At 51.0% G+C, this 13607-nt stretch overlaps 1 protein-coding gene across 1 annotated transcript; it reads right to left on the bottom strand.

Moving 5' to 3' along the window:
• Positions 1–3154: 3154 nt before the first annotated feature.
• Positions 3155–4212, bottom strand: MC3R (melanocortin 3 receptor). Its single transcript, XM_006921929.1, has one exon. The coding sequence runs from the start codon at positions 4113–4115 to the stop codon at positions 3156–3158; it is 960 nt and encodes a 319-aa protein (XP_006921991.1). The 5' UTR covers positions 4116–4212; the 3' UTR covers position 3155.
• Between the last annotated feature and the right edge of the window lie 9395 nt (positions 4213–13607).

The following is a 13607-nucleotide window of genomic DNA, read 5'->3' as shown; positions in this document are numbered from 1 at the left end:
GTGATACGATCTGATTTGTATTTTAAAAACGATTTTAAACAGGCCGCTGTGTGGAGAATGGTTTTAGTGGAGGTGAAAGTGGATATATGTTTCCAGCCAAGGAGGCTCGAGTGTGTCGGAGGCCCCAGCCCTATGGGAAAACATCACAATTAAGCTCAACAGTTCAATTTAAAGATTTCTAGGGTCCCAGAGAGTCAACCCCTCCCCGATCTTGCCTTGGAGATCAGGCGTGAAAAGTGAATGTAACTTAACAAGTGAATTAAAACCATGATGTGCTTTTATTTTCAAAAATTAAGCATTTTCGAACCTGACTGTCTGTCCTGTGGCCTGAAATGTGGGTTCTCACGTGAAGATCTGGGAAAGTGGCTGTGGAGGCGACAGTGACAACCTAATGTTCAGAGCTGCTCGCCTTTAGACATGGACGTGCCCCCCAGGGGTACCCACAGACTTCAGAAAAGCACAGCAAGTCAAACGATTAATCGAGCTGCTCGGTTTTACGATATCTCTACGGAAACTCTGTGTGAACGCCTGGACTCGCGAGCTATAGAATCACACCCTGAAGTCTTCCTCCGTGGCAACCTGTGCCTCCAACGTCACGGGCCACAGCTCCACTGTCCCCACTGCTTCCGAGAGAGGCACTACGGTGTCGGGGCTGGACTTGGGATGTGAGTCGGGCAGCCTGAGTTCAAATCTCTGCTTTTCCACCTGTAGCTGAGTCTTCACAGGCAAGCTCCCTAACCCTGCTGAGTGTCAGATGCCTCATCTGTAAAATGAGGATGACCATAATATATGCCTCATGGGGTTCTCGCAAGGGTCAAAGAAGCAGATGCCATGAGGTAGTCAGTGCACCTGCTGGAAGGGCATCGGCGCGTCAGGCAGGCATGTGCTTTTGACTCTGTGTCATGCTCATTAAGAAGTCCTCTGTGCCTTCTCTGTTTCAGAAGTGGTCCGCAGACAGCGGCTACCTCCCTTGCGAGACTGTCATTGTTGGAAACGCAGAATCTTAGGCTCCACTCCAGACCTGCTAAATCAGATTTTGCCCTTGAACAAGGTCCCGGGTGATTCTTGTGGGTAATTCTATTTGAAAGTGCCAAAATGTGTATAGGAATGAGAGCTGGATCAGTTTTCATTATGGAAACCTGTTGGCAGCCTCCGGTCGGTGCAAAGAGATCTCAGCACCAGGACCCGAAGCATACGGGGACCCTGACTCACAGGGCACCCTTAGACCCTTCTGGGACTAAGTTTCTTCATTTGTAAAAAACGATCCATTTATTTTCGAGGTTCATTGAGGAGAAATGAAATAATATGAACTAATGTGAAAGCTGATGTCAAAGAGTGAAAAGTAAGTTATTTTTATCTTGTTTATGTAGAAAAAGGACATCGTCATTCCGATAGCTGTTAGGACAATTTTCAAAGAATCCGGTTCTCCATTTTCTACATTCGCTTGCCAAATGGCAATGGATAAGACCTATTATTTGGCGTCTCAATTAAAATAATGGAGAGAGACAGTGGCCCAAGAACTACAGCTTGATATTTTTGGAAACTAGTGGGAGGGTTTTGTAGTCTGGCTCAAAGGCATTGCCCTAGAAAAGACTAGAATGTGGCCATGGGGATGTTTATGCCATTTACAGAATAGTCAGAATTGCAGTATAAACATACAGCGGCCAGGTGCAGAGGTCACCAAGATGCTTCAAGTGATGTATCTTAAGGCGTCACACGTTTAGCAGCCATAAAAGCCTTTTATTATTTTCAAACGTCACGATCAAAAGCAAGAAACAAGTGGTATTGTTTCTATCAGCCAAAAGTACTTGTTTATAGTGTTTATATTATATCTACAAATACACCCCCCCCAATATATTTCTAGCACAAGAAAAACACACAGTTGTACAGCAAAGACACAGCACGACACAGAAGAGTCCATGGTGTGTGTGTGCGCGCGTGTGTGTGCACGTGTGTGTGCGCGTGTGTGAGAGAGAGCGCAGCCAGAAAGCACAGCCTGAAGCTGTCTCGGGCAGCGGGGTCTGACGGTCCGAGCGGCCTCCCCCGATGACACCGTGTGAGCCAGCAAACCTTGCCCTGTGCTCAGGGGATGAGTTGCTTTACTCGATAAGGTACAGAGGTCGATAACAGGTCACCCCACTCGAACGCCACGATGCACTCAAGGAAGGAGCAGTAATTCCAAAAACAATTCTCTTCCCTAGAAACAGTCAGGAAATCACATGAGAGAGACACAGCTTCCAGGAAAACCACAGGCGTTTCCACGACCTCTGCCACGATCTGGAACGGCAGGGAAGCAGTGAGACACAGGCCCTCCCACCCACGAGTCCCTCTCTCGTTTTAAAGATGGAAAAGGAATAACAGGAAAAAAGGCTCTTTTACAATAGGGAACTCTACACCTGAAGGTAGTCTAGACCTCAGAATATCTTGTACACAGGTATGCTCTAAATTTCCAAAGCACTCGATTTCTTTTTCATTAGAAATTTGAAAGCTGCCTTAGATGCAGTGCATAAAACCCAACCATAACAGCAACAGCAAAAACAGAAGCGGCTAACATTTCGATGCTCTTTTTCGGGGGGGAGACTGGTGGGGGGTGTGGGGGAGGAAGGGGGCAAACTGCACAGCATTGCTTCTTTCGCAAAGAGTTCATTGGGAAACCGTTTTCCTGTACACGGGGTAATAGAATAGAAACACAGCCTCTAATGAAGGACGTGCCAAGCCATCTGAGCGGCTGACAGCCGGAGGTCACGGCTGTGACAGGTGGCTCTGGAGAGCTTCGAACCTCCCTCCCGTCAGTGAGAGTCCTTCAGTCTGATCTCACCTGAAGCACGAAGATGCGGATGGGGAGCAGGTGCGCAGGCAGGCGGTGCGGACCCGGGTGCGTGGGAATGGATGCAGAGAGCGCCCGCCACGGCCTTCACGGGTTTCTCCCGGTGACTGTTCCGAACCCTCTCAGAGAGCCTGTGAGTGCCCATTTCTACTTTCGAAAGGGTTTGCAAGCTTCCGAGCAAAGGACATGCACGGTCAAGGCTGTTAGCACGGTTTTTCGTCTTCGATCCCCGGCCCCTCCCCCGCTTCTTTCTAAACACCTCGGCCGGATGGAGGGTCGGAAGCCACGGGACCATCCCGCACTCCCGCGGCCCGTGCCGGCCCCGGGCTCAGCCGTCGCAGCTGCACAGGATCTCCTTGAAGGTGTTGCGCAGCTCCAGGCTGCGGAAGGCGTAGATGAGGGGGTCGATGACCGAGTTGCACATGATGAGCACCAGGTAGGTGTTGAAGTGGGCGGTGTAGCAGACGCAGTAAGGGTGGGTGGGGCAGGCGATGATGAGGACGAGGTGGAGAAAGAAGGGGGCCCAGCAGACGACGAACACCCCCAGCAGGAGGGTGATGGTGACGGCCCCCTTCATGCACGAGTGATGCTGCGGGGCCGCCCCGTCGGCGGGGGGCAGGGCCGCGATGCGCTTGACGTGCAGCCGGGCGAAGAGGAACATGTGGACGTACAGGGTGCCCATGAGCAGCAGCATGGCGAAGAACATGGTGATGAGGCACACGATGACCATCTTGCTCTCGGAGTAGAGGATGAACACCACGCCGCAGACGCCGCAGCACACCCAGATGGCCGTGATCAAGGCGAGGGCCTTCCTCACCGTCATGATGCTGTGGTAGCGGAGCGCGTAGAAGATGGTGACGTACCTGTCCACGGCGATGGCCAGCAGGTTGCAGATGGAGGCCACCAGGGAGATGCAGATCATGGAGTCGAAGACGTTGTCCATGTGCTGGACGAACTGGTCCTCGAAGGCCAGGTAGTCGCTGTTGACGACGGCGATCATGATGGTCTCCAGGGCGTTGGACACGCTCACCAGCATGTCGGCCACCGCCAGGCTGCAGAGGAAGAAGTACATGGGGGAGTGCAGGTTGCTGTTCTTGCCCACAGCCAGGATGACCAGGATGTTTTCCAGCAGGCTGATGATGCCCAGCGCCAGGAAGACCTCAGGCTTGATGAAGACCTGCTCGCAGAACCCACTGCCACTCTGGTTGCTGGAGGAAGGGGCTGCCAGGCGCTCCGAGCCATTGGGCAGCGTCGGGTGAGCAGACAGCAGGCAGCATGAAGCATTCATTGCTGACAGACGGGCCGGTCTGAGCTGGGGCCGGGGGATGCTGCTGCTGCTGCTGCTGCTTACGGGGGAAAAGATCTCCTTCCAGGTACTTATTGTGGATGCTTGTCCAGTCCCGACCACTTAGATTCTGTTCTCCCCAGAATGAAAGGAGGATGAAGAGAGGAAGGGTTAGAGAGAGAGAGAGAGAGAGAGAGAGAGAGAGAGAGACAGAGGGAGAGAGAGAGAGAGAGATATTGATTCCTAGGAGGCATACGGATAACTTTCCTCTGCTTCTCCAGGACGAGCGGTTAAAGATTCTCTTCCCTGTCGTCTTCCTTCTCTCTCTCCCTTACCTCTCACCCCCTCTCGCGTCCCCACTTGGGAACAGAAAACCTGGCACTGGTTGTTGCTACAGTTACGGCTGTTTTCATAGCAAGACAGGGGATGTAGAACCTGTCGTTAGAAGTGAGAGGTGAACACTCAGTTTCCATACACGCCCGGAGGCAAGCGACTGCTTCATCTTCAGCTCAGCGAAATGACCACTGAGCACCTGGTGCCTCTGACCACCGGCGCGGGTTCCCGGAGAGATGGAAAGGCAGGCTGGCGCCCTCTGCAGGCCAGACTGCTCATCTGCGTGCTGGCCGGGCTGGGAGGCTTTTGTCATGGAAACTGCCACAGGCATTCATCCATCTGTTTATTCGTTCATTCCTTCATCTTTAATGCAAGCACTTACTGAGCACCTACTGTGTGTCAGGTCTCTGCTGGGTGCATCATGTAGTGGTGAGCAAGACAGACGCACCGTCCCTGTTCCCCCAAACTCAGAGTCTCGAGTGGGAGACGAGAAATTTGGGAATTGTATTTCGGCGTGATAAAGGCTTGAGTCAGGGAAGGCCAGGGCCTGGGGGACTATTGAGTCAGGGAAAGTTCCTGGAGGAAGGCACGTCTAAGCTTTGACTCTGAGGAGGGGCAGGCGATGTCCGGTGGTGAGGTGGGGGCCGGGCTTGGAGGAGGGTTCCAGGCAGATGAATAACGTGCCCACAGTATGGAGGCAAAAAGCAGTGGTCCCCCACCTTGGCGTGGGCACCGTGTGTAGGATGTGGGTGCAGAGACCCCACCTGGCCTCCGGAGTCAGCTTCCCCGGGGGAGGACCTGGGCAAGGCTGTGCTCATTTTGACAGGTGACCAGGGGCATGGCCAGGGTCGCGATCTACTGAGAAGGAAGCTTGGTGTTTTTGAAGAACTGAAAGTAGGCTGCTCCGGCCTGAGTGTGGAGCTGGGGGACATAATGTGAGAAAAGAGTCTGCAAAGGGGTGCGTGTGCATGCGTGCATGTGTGTGTGTGTGCGTGTGTGCGTGTGTGTTAAAGGCCAGAAGGGCCTGGATCCTGAAGGACGGTTATGGTCATATTTGGGGGTTTGGACTGCATCTGGAAAGCAGTGGGGGGCTGTGGAAGGAGGGCTCGTCCGCAGGGCAGGGGCGACGGGGGTCAGGCGCTCTGGGTCAGGGCGGGACGGGGTTGGAAGAGGAGGTGCAAGGAGTCAGGGAGGCCAGGGCCTCAAAGCTCCAGGGCGAGATGACGATGGCCTGAAGCAATGGGCAGGGGGCGTGGGGCCGCGGGAGGCTGGACAGAGATGTGGAGGAGATTTAGGGGAGGTTGGACGCGGGACGGTGGCAGAGGAAGACCAGGGAACGCCCCCGCCTCCTTCTGAAGTAACAGGGAAGGTAGAGATGCCCTTTGAGCTGCAAAATGTGAAAAGTAGACTTTGGCACTTGACTTTAATGCTTGGTTCATGTTGGGTTTGATGCTGCCCCCAACGATCATGTAAATCCTGGAAACGCAGAGACCCCTCTACCCCCCAACCCACGAATTCCAGGTGGATTAACGATACGTTTAATTATTATCTAAGTATGCGAGTTTGTGAGTGTGTGTGTCTGTGTGTATGCATGAGATAGAAGAAATATGCACGTGGAAATAGAAGAGAATTTAGAATATTTATAAAAATTTGGAGTGGAGAGATCTTTTGAACAAGACGGGCCACCCAGAATTTAGTGTGGAAAAATAAAACCATTACCGAAGTAAAAGGCAAACAGGAAAAAAACGTTTGCCATATATCTTCTGTATATAAAGAATACTTTCACGTTAATAAGAAAATGATGAATTACCTCTTAGAAAATCGGGCAAAAGATAGGAGTCGAAATTCACCGAAGAGGAAATGCGAGTGGCTAATCAACGTGAAAAGGTGTCCAGCTTTCTGGGGAGTCAGAGAAATGAAGATCAAACCAAGACTTCGATACCGTTTTCCCAGTTAGATTGAAAAGACTTAAAAAGATGTCAAATTCAGGAGAGAATATTGGGGAAGACACTCCTAGTGTCTGTGAATAGTTTCACCCATGGGAAGTTTGCACTGAAATAAAAAATTGCCCCTGGGTTTGGATGTGAGGGTGGGGTGCGGGCCCTCCTAGCCTGATCAACTTGAGCTTGGAAGTGATGGGGTGTGGACACCACCTGGGCCAACCCTTAGCTAATGAGAGCTGGCGCCAATGGGTACATACTCCAGCCTCCTGTCCTTCAGGTGGACAACTTTGCACACAAGCTGCACGAATTTGCACGTCATCCTTGAGCGGGGCCCAGACTAATCTGTGCATCGCGTCAGTTTTAGCAGATGAGCTGCCGGAGTGAGCGCTGGAGGGGAAGTCATTTCAGGAGACCTAAGGATGTCTTGTATCCCCGATTCTCAGAGGAGTGTCTGGCACTCAGTAAACATTCGTCGAATGGGTGCATGCGAGTGAATGAGCAGAGGGAGCGCAGACTTGAAGAATTGCCGCGTGTTCTGGTCCTGCATTGGTATCAGTAGAACTCAGAAGGGATCCGTTTCTCTAAGTGAAGCCTTCGCAAGGGATGTTTGATCGTGTGCCACTAACCGTAATGCATCTTCAGACTGGTTCCCAGTTGTTTCCGGCTGCTTTCTGTTTTGGTCTCAGGTGTGTGAGTGGAAAGGGATAATGTTTACCTGGCTAGACAAAAACTCATTATGGGTAGTTTGGGACCTGGTCGCCTTTCTAAAGTGGCAGCCAGAATTAGAAACACCTAGGTGGCCATTTTCCTAAGTGAAAACCAAGCACAATAATTTGTTTCAAAGTGCTCAGGTGATGAGGCATCATTCTGTTTTCCTAATGCGTTTCTGTATTTTGAGCTCTTTCTAAACAAGTACTGTCAGCGTCTCAAAAGCAATGAGGCAGGAGTGGATGGACATAGGGACAGGGGTTGGGGTCAGAGTCCCCTCGCTCCTGTCCTGACGTGCAGGACATGTGCTGGTGCTCTCGCATGTGTGTTTATCACGGACACAGGTCTGAAACCCTCAGCTCAGTGCGGAGCCCACAATTTCCAGGTTCAGGGTCCAAGACAGGGTGACCAGGTACCATATGGTTGCCCTGCACTCTGGCAAGGACAAATCAGTGGTCCGGGCAGGGCTGGCCGAGCCCCTGACATGCGTTTCTGTGATGCTATCGTTAGGTTCAACGAGGTTGGTCGTGGGCTGGAACGTTGCAGGCGCCATGGGTGCTGACTTCCGTTTCATTCACTCTCTCAGGGGCGTGCTCTACTGCAGGTAACAGAAAATGATCGTCCTATAAGAAGCAGGGGTTTCTTTTTCTCCCATGGTATGATGTCTGGAGGTAAGTGGTGGCCGGTCGGTTATAGGCTCCACAGTTTCAGGGTTACCGTCTCCACAGACCTCTTAACGTTTTTCTCATGGATGCCACCTGAGGGGCAGCAGACGGTAGCAGCTCCAGATGTCCCATCTGTGACAGGAAGACCACGGAAGCCATTTTGTCCCCCTTTATGAAGAAACACCTTCCTTTACAAATGTCTCTCTGTCTCCCAATAGACTTATAATTATGCCTCAGTGACTAGAGCTGGGTCACATGCTCTAATAGTGACTAGACCATTTCTGTGACTTAGGAAGCTGAGGCAAATCCTGAAGGAACTATAGCTGGAGGCTCCTTGCTGCCCACGGGAGCAAGTCCTTTGAAGAGAGGACTTCGGTGCAGCTCCTTGTTCATCCAAAAACAAGAGGAGAAGATGTGCCAACATAGGGATGCGACCGGCCACTGTCGACAATGGGTGTTCCCGCCGTGTGACCCCGGGAACTGAGGGTTACGGCGTGGTAGATGTGGGAGAGCAGTTGAGGGGACATTTTCGGTCCTGGCACCCCTCACGGCTGCTTACGTGAGGGCACTGACCACAGCACTTCCTGTGACTAAGGCGCCAGGTCAGGTCTGTGCTCGCCTGGAAGCTCGTGCTATTACAGTGAATGGTGAGGACAAGCGGGGGCAGCGTTACTCACTGCCCAAGGACGCGCTGACAGCCAGGGCAGCTGTGGGGGAGGAACAGAAAGACGGCTCATCTAGAGTGTCGTGGGAAGGTTGGGCACATTTTATGGTGATCTCAATCCAAGCTAGGATTTACCGATACCTGGTCATGACACTCCCACGGTGTCCGGCCTCTTTGCTATAGGATTGAGATTTTAAAAACCATATTTACGTATTTTATTTTGGAATAGTTTTAGATTTACAGCCAAATTGCTACAGAAATATAGTACAGAGAGTTCTCACGTACCCCTCATCCCATTTCTGCATCGTTAGCATGTTCTATCACCACGGCGCCTTTGTTGGAACCGCGGAACCAACATTAGCACGTCCTGCTAGCTAAACTCCACGTCTTGTTCCGATTTCATCAGATTTCCATCGATGTCCTCTTTCTGTCCCAAAGTCCCATCTAAGATACCACATTGCATTAACTGTCACGTCTCCCTTAGTCTCTTCCAGCGTGTGACGGTTTCGGGCTTTCTCATTTCTCGTGACATCGACAGTTTTGAGCAGTGCTGGTCGGGTATCTTGTAGAAAGTCTCTCAGTCTGCTCTGTCCGTTCTGGTGAGACTGGGGTCATGAGTTTCTGGCAAGAATACCACAGAGGTGAGGTGCCTTGTCGTCACATCGTATCAGGGGCATGGGACACCCAGGTGGCGTCCCTGGGATGTTAGCCTCGGCTGCTTGCTAAGGGTCGTCGTATTAATTGAGTTTTGATTATTTGTTTGGCCCGAGGGATCTTAACATTTTATGCGAATTTTTTTCTGGGTCTTAAATCCCTGCTTTCACTCATGGAAGGGACATAGCAAAGTGACCCATGAATATTAATTAGCTGTAATACGGATGGCAGGGCAGTTTCCACATGGTTTTCCAACAGTCTTTCTTCTGCTCTTTCCCATGTTCTCTCCCCGACCCTTTCTCTAACGGGGCCCAACACCGCCAGGTGCCAACACACCTGCTCTGCCGTGATAGCGAACTGCAGATTTTAAGCTTTGTGTTTACGTATAAGCGTATCGATTTATTTGTTTAGATACTAGGCGAAGAAAGTTTCACTCTATTACTTCAGCTCAGTGCCCAAGTATTTCAATACTACGCATTGAAACGATGTTTATTTCCAAGCAATTTTAAGATTGTTTTTACTCATACCCTAGGTTTCTAGTATTTTTTATGCCTGTAAATCTCTATCTGTCTGCGCTTTGTATTGAGATGGACATTCGTGATTTTAAAGTAGATGATTCAGTGGTCTTTCGTCTATTCCCAAGGTTGTGAAACCATCAGCACTGTCTGATTCCACAACATTTTCATTGCCCCAAAAAGACACCCCATGCCCGGTGGCAGTCGCTCTCCGGCCACTGCTTCCCTCGGCCTCGGGCACCTGCCGGTCTACTCTCCGTCTGTGTGCGACAGTGACAAATATGCTCGTCTGGGCCGTGTTTAACCTTTGGATCCCCAAAGCCTCCATTTTCTCACTTTCTTGTTTTTCAAATTCAAAAACAAATAAAATTTCAACAACTGTACATTTTCCTGTTTAAAATTCAGTGTAAAAATGACAAGAACGTTCAAAATAAGAAAGCCATAGGTCTCTTCCTCTTAATCTCTTGAATTTCAAGGAGAACTTATGAATAGAGAATGAGTTATTTTTTCTGAACATTCAGTGCAAGGAACAGGTCAAGGTACTGTGCGTGCGTGTGTGTTTAAAATACATTTCTTTCTTTGCATTCGGCTGGATCCTCTTTTGGAAACGTAAGGTGATAAACCAACTTGCTTCCCCGAGTTCATTTTCCTATGGCCGATTCACAAATGATAGCAACGGAGTCAAATTCATGATAAAAGGCAGGAGTTTCCTGAGTATAGAAGACAAAATGATCCATGTTGCTCCGAGTTCTTCTAGATGCCGCCAAGTCTGGTTGGAGGACCAGAGACAACGCATTGAAAGTTCTCCGTGGTGCTTTTGGCATCCCTGGATCACAGTCTGCGTTATACCTGATAGCGGCTGTACAGATTGATGCAAATTTAGTGGCTTAAAACAACAGAAATTTATTCTGTCATGGTTCTGAAGGTCAGAAGTCCACAATGGGTCAGCAGGGCCGTCTTCTTTCTGGAGGCTGTAGGAGGCATCGGTTTCCTCGAAGGTCTCAGCTCCTAGAGGCCGCCTGCCCAGCCAGGTGCCAGAATCTCTGAAAGATAAGCCTCCGGGGGTGGAGCCCCCTCCCCAGTGCCAGGCCAGAATTCCTTCGGAAACTGTGTGGTCACCCCCTGAGGTCAGGGTGAGGCTGAAAGTCAGGAGGATGGAAAAGGCTCTGGTGGGGCGAACAATCAGGCCAGTAGGTCATGGGGTTCGGCTTCTGGGAAGAGACTCTAGGACTGGGAAGTGCTTCCCAGAAGGAGCTTCTCTTCTATTTTAAGGAAAATCCTTGCTGAAAATGGTGTCCGGCCTTGGATGAATTCCATCTAAGGACGTGGGATAACTTTCCGTCATCGGCGTACCCTCTTCTGCAGGGTCGAGGAGAGGGCAGCTCTCTTCAGTTTGCTGCTCTTTCTCTCCTCTTCTCTAGATTTGAAGCCCTGTTGTAGGTCGGGTCCTCCGGGATGGAGATGGGCAGGCAGGACATTCCCAGGGGAGTGCCCATGGAGTCACGGTGCTGCTCTCTGCCAGTGCCACAGCCACTCTGGCTGGGCAGGCCCTGCAGAGTTGGGCTTCCCTGGGCCTGGGGGCCTGGTGTCCGCCCCCGGCAGCCAGCAGTCATTCACGTGGGTTCCCCTGCCCCCTGTGTAGCCTCAGGCAAGACATCTCTCTTCAGTGGAAGGCAGGCACACACCGCAGCTGGGGGGCACGTCTCTGTCCTGGAGGGGGCGTCTGGGCAGCACCCCAGAGCGGCCACGCAGCCCTTGTCTGTGGCACCTGAGTGAGGCAAGTGCACGAGACTGCACGCCTTGATCCGTTCCCTTCGGTCACGCCTGCTTAGAGCCCAGCTCCCCTTGGAGCATTCAAGGTCTAAAACCGGGTGAAGAGAAAATCGTGAGGCGTCAAAGCTGCCCTCACAGCCCCAGGGAGACGCTCACGCCGGGGGAAGCGGTGGGAGTGGAAACCAGAAGGACTAGTGAACTCATGTCTTTCATCTCACGGGCACCAGGGCTTATGCGTACCGACCGCTGACAAGGTGGAACCTCCATCTCTGTTTCCCTCACCATCTCTCTGTCTCTGTCTCTCTCTGTCTCTGTTCCTCCCTCTGCAGAACATGGCAGCACGTGTGGAGCTGAGTTTGCAAACGTTAAATGTGCGTATTGTGTGACTCTGACACAACACCAGAGCCTTCGTTAGCACCGTTCTTTCCTGGTTGTGAAATGATGATCCTTGCTCTGCTCTCGAGGAGCCGAGCGACGGTGCGTGTGGCGGGAGAGATGGACATGCTAAACGTAACAGAGTGTGACAAATGCTATAAAAATGTGGCAGCTGAGACGGGGGCAGACGAATTAGTTTTGACGACTTGACCTAGTTCCTCTGTGTTCCCACGTTTCTTTGGTTTAGTTTACTCCGAGGAAAGATTTTGTAAATGGTAGGCAGAGCCACCACTGAGGATTTCTCTCACTGAGTAAGATGCAAAACCCACAACCTCTGGGACCCATCGGAGGCCCTTGAGGTTGACTACGCAGGTCTCATTTCGCTGGATTCGTAAATGAAAGGAACGTCGGCTGACAAAAATAGATACTGGCATCACATAATGTAGGGTGGGACAGAAGATCATGAGGCGCCCCAAGGACAGGCAGTCGACTGTTGTGCCTCTGGAATCTTCTTCGCTGAAGAGAGAGGAAGTGGCTGTCCATGAGGATCCGAACCGTGGTAACGTGATGTTTTCTCGGCTAGGAGTGGCTTTTTTTTTTTTTTTTTTTTTTTTAAAGCCAAAGCCTTAATGGAAAACATTCTTTTCAAAGAAAGAAAAAAGAGTGGGCCACTGGTTGGCAATCAGCAGTCTACGTTTTGCCTCAAATGTGCCCACAGTTTTCTGAGAATTGAGATTTGCCCGGCGGTGAGTCTGTCACGTGGCAGCTGTAATGAAAGCAGCTTGATTCAGCGTTCAGATTGCTGCGTCCGCATCAGCTGGCGACGGAACAGTGTGTGGTACCTGAGTGCACGGTCCTCGCCGGCCTATCCCTCGGATGTCGCGGTGGGCCAGCGTCTGCAGAACGCCTGCCCCTCCGCGCTTCCCGGCTTTCCTCCTCGGCGGGATCGGGGGCAGACTTTGCTACGCATCATGTCCCAAGTTGGGTGCGATGAAATGCCAAACACTGTTCATTCAGTCACAGCCCTAAAGGGAGAAACTATATTTCCAGGAGGTTTTCCAGAAGTCAAACCTCGGTGATAAAGCGGATATTTTGACCCTATATTAGGTTGCAAACTCTCGATGTCGCGTGTGCTGAAATATTTAACTAGACCTCTGCTTCTGTTTATTTACCTGGGCATTCATTCATTTATTCATCCGGTTGTGCGAGCTCCTTCTCTGGCTGTGTATGCACTCGCTTATTGGATCATTCAGTCATTTACTGCATCACTCATTCCATCACTTATTTACTCATAGTTCTCATTCATATGTTGAGCCCTGCTCCCCAGAGTGACTGTGTCTGGGGATAGAGCCTCTGAGAGGTGATGAAGGTTAAACGAGGTCATAAGAGTGAGGCCCTAATTTGACAGGACTGTCAAGTTGTGAGAAGAGGAAGAGATATCTCTGTCTCTGACTCTCTCTCTCTCCACTATGTGAAGACACAGCAAGAAGATGGCCAGCAGCACGCCAGAAATAGGGCCCTTGCCAGAACCCAGCCACGCTGGCACCCGGATCTGGGACTTCCAGCCTCCGGAACTGTGAGAAAATAAACTCCTGTTGTTTAAACCGCCCAGGCTGTGGTATTTGTTGTGGCGGCCTGAGCCGTCGCTGACTAATACCGTCTTTCATTCATTCAACAAACGTTTACTCAGTGCATGTCACGTACCACGTGAGATATGGGAGAAGAAATGACAGACGTAGTCATTGGGACATTCCTTGTTGGCTGCCTACCAACAACTCTCCCCTCTTGTTCGTGGTGGCAGAACCCAGACTTTGCATTGGTGACAATGGGCCCCGTCCCTGGAGATAATCATGACATCTAAGCCT

This window comes from Pteropus alecto, unplaced genomic scaffold (assembly GCF_000325575.1).
Source record: "Pteropus alecto unplaced genomic scaffold, ASM32557v1 scaffold45, whole genome shotgun sequence".
Classification (NCBI taxonomy): Eukaryota; Metazoa; Chordata; class Mammalia; order Chiroptera; family Pteropodidae; genus Pteropus; species Pteropus alecto.
The sequence above is the reverse complement of the archived record's forward strand: the minus strand, read 5'-3'. Positions and strand labels throughout refer to the sequence as shown.

Excerpts from the sequence above, each read along its gene's own strand:
- MC3R (XM_006921929.1), bottom strand. The coding sequence starts at position 4,115 with ATGAATGCTTCATGCTGCCTGCTGTCTGCTCACCCGACGCTGCCCAAT.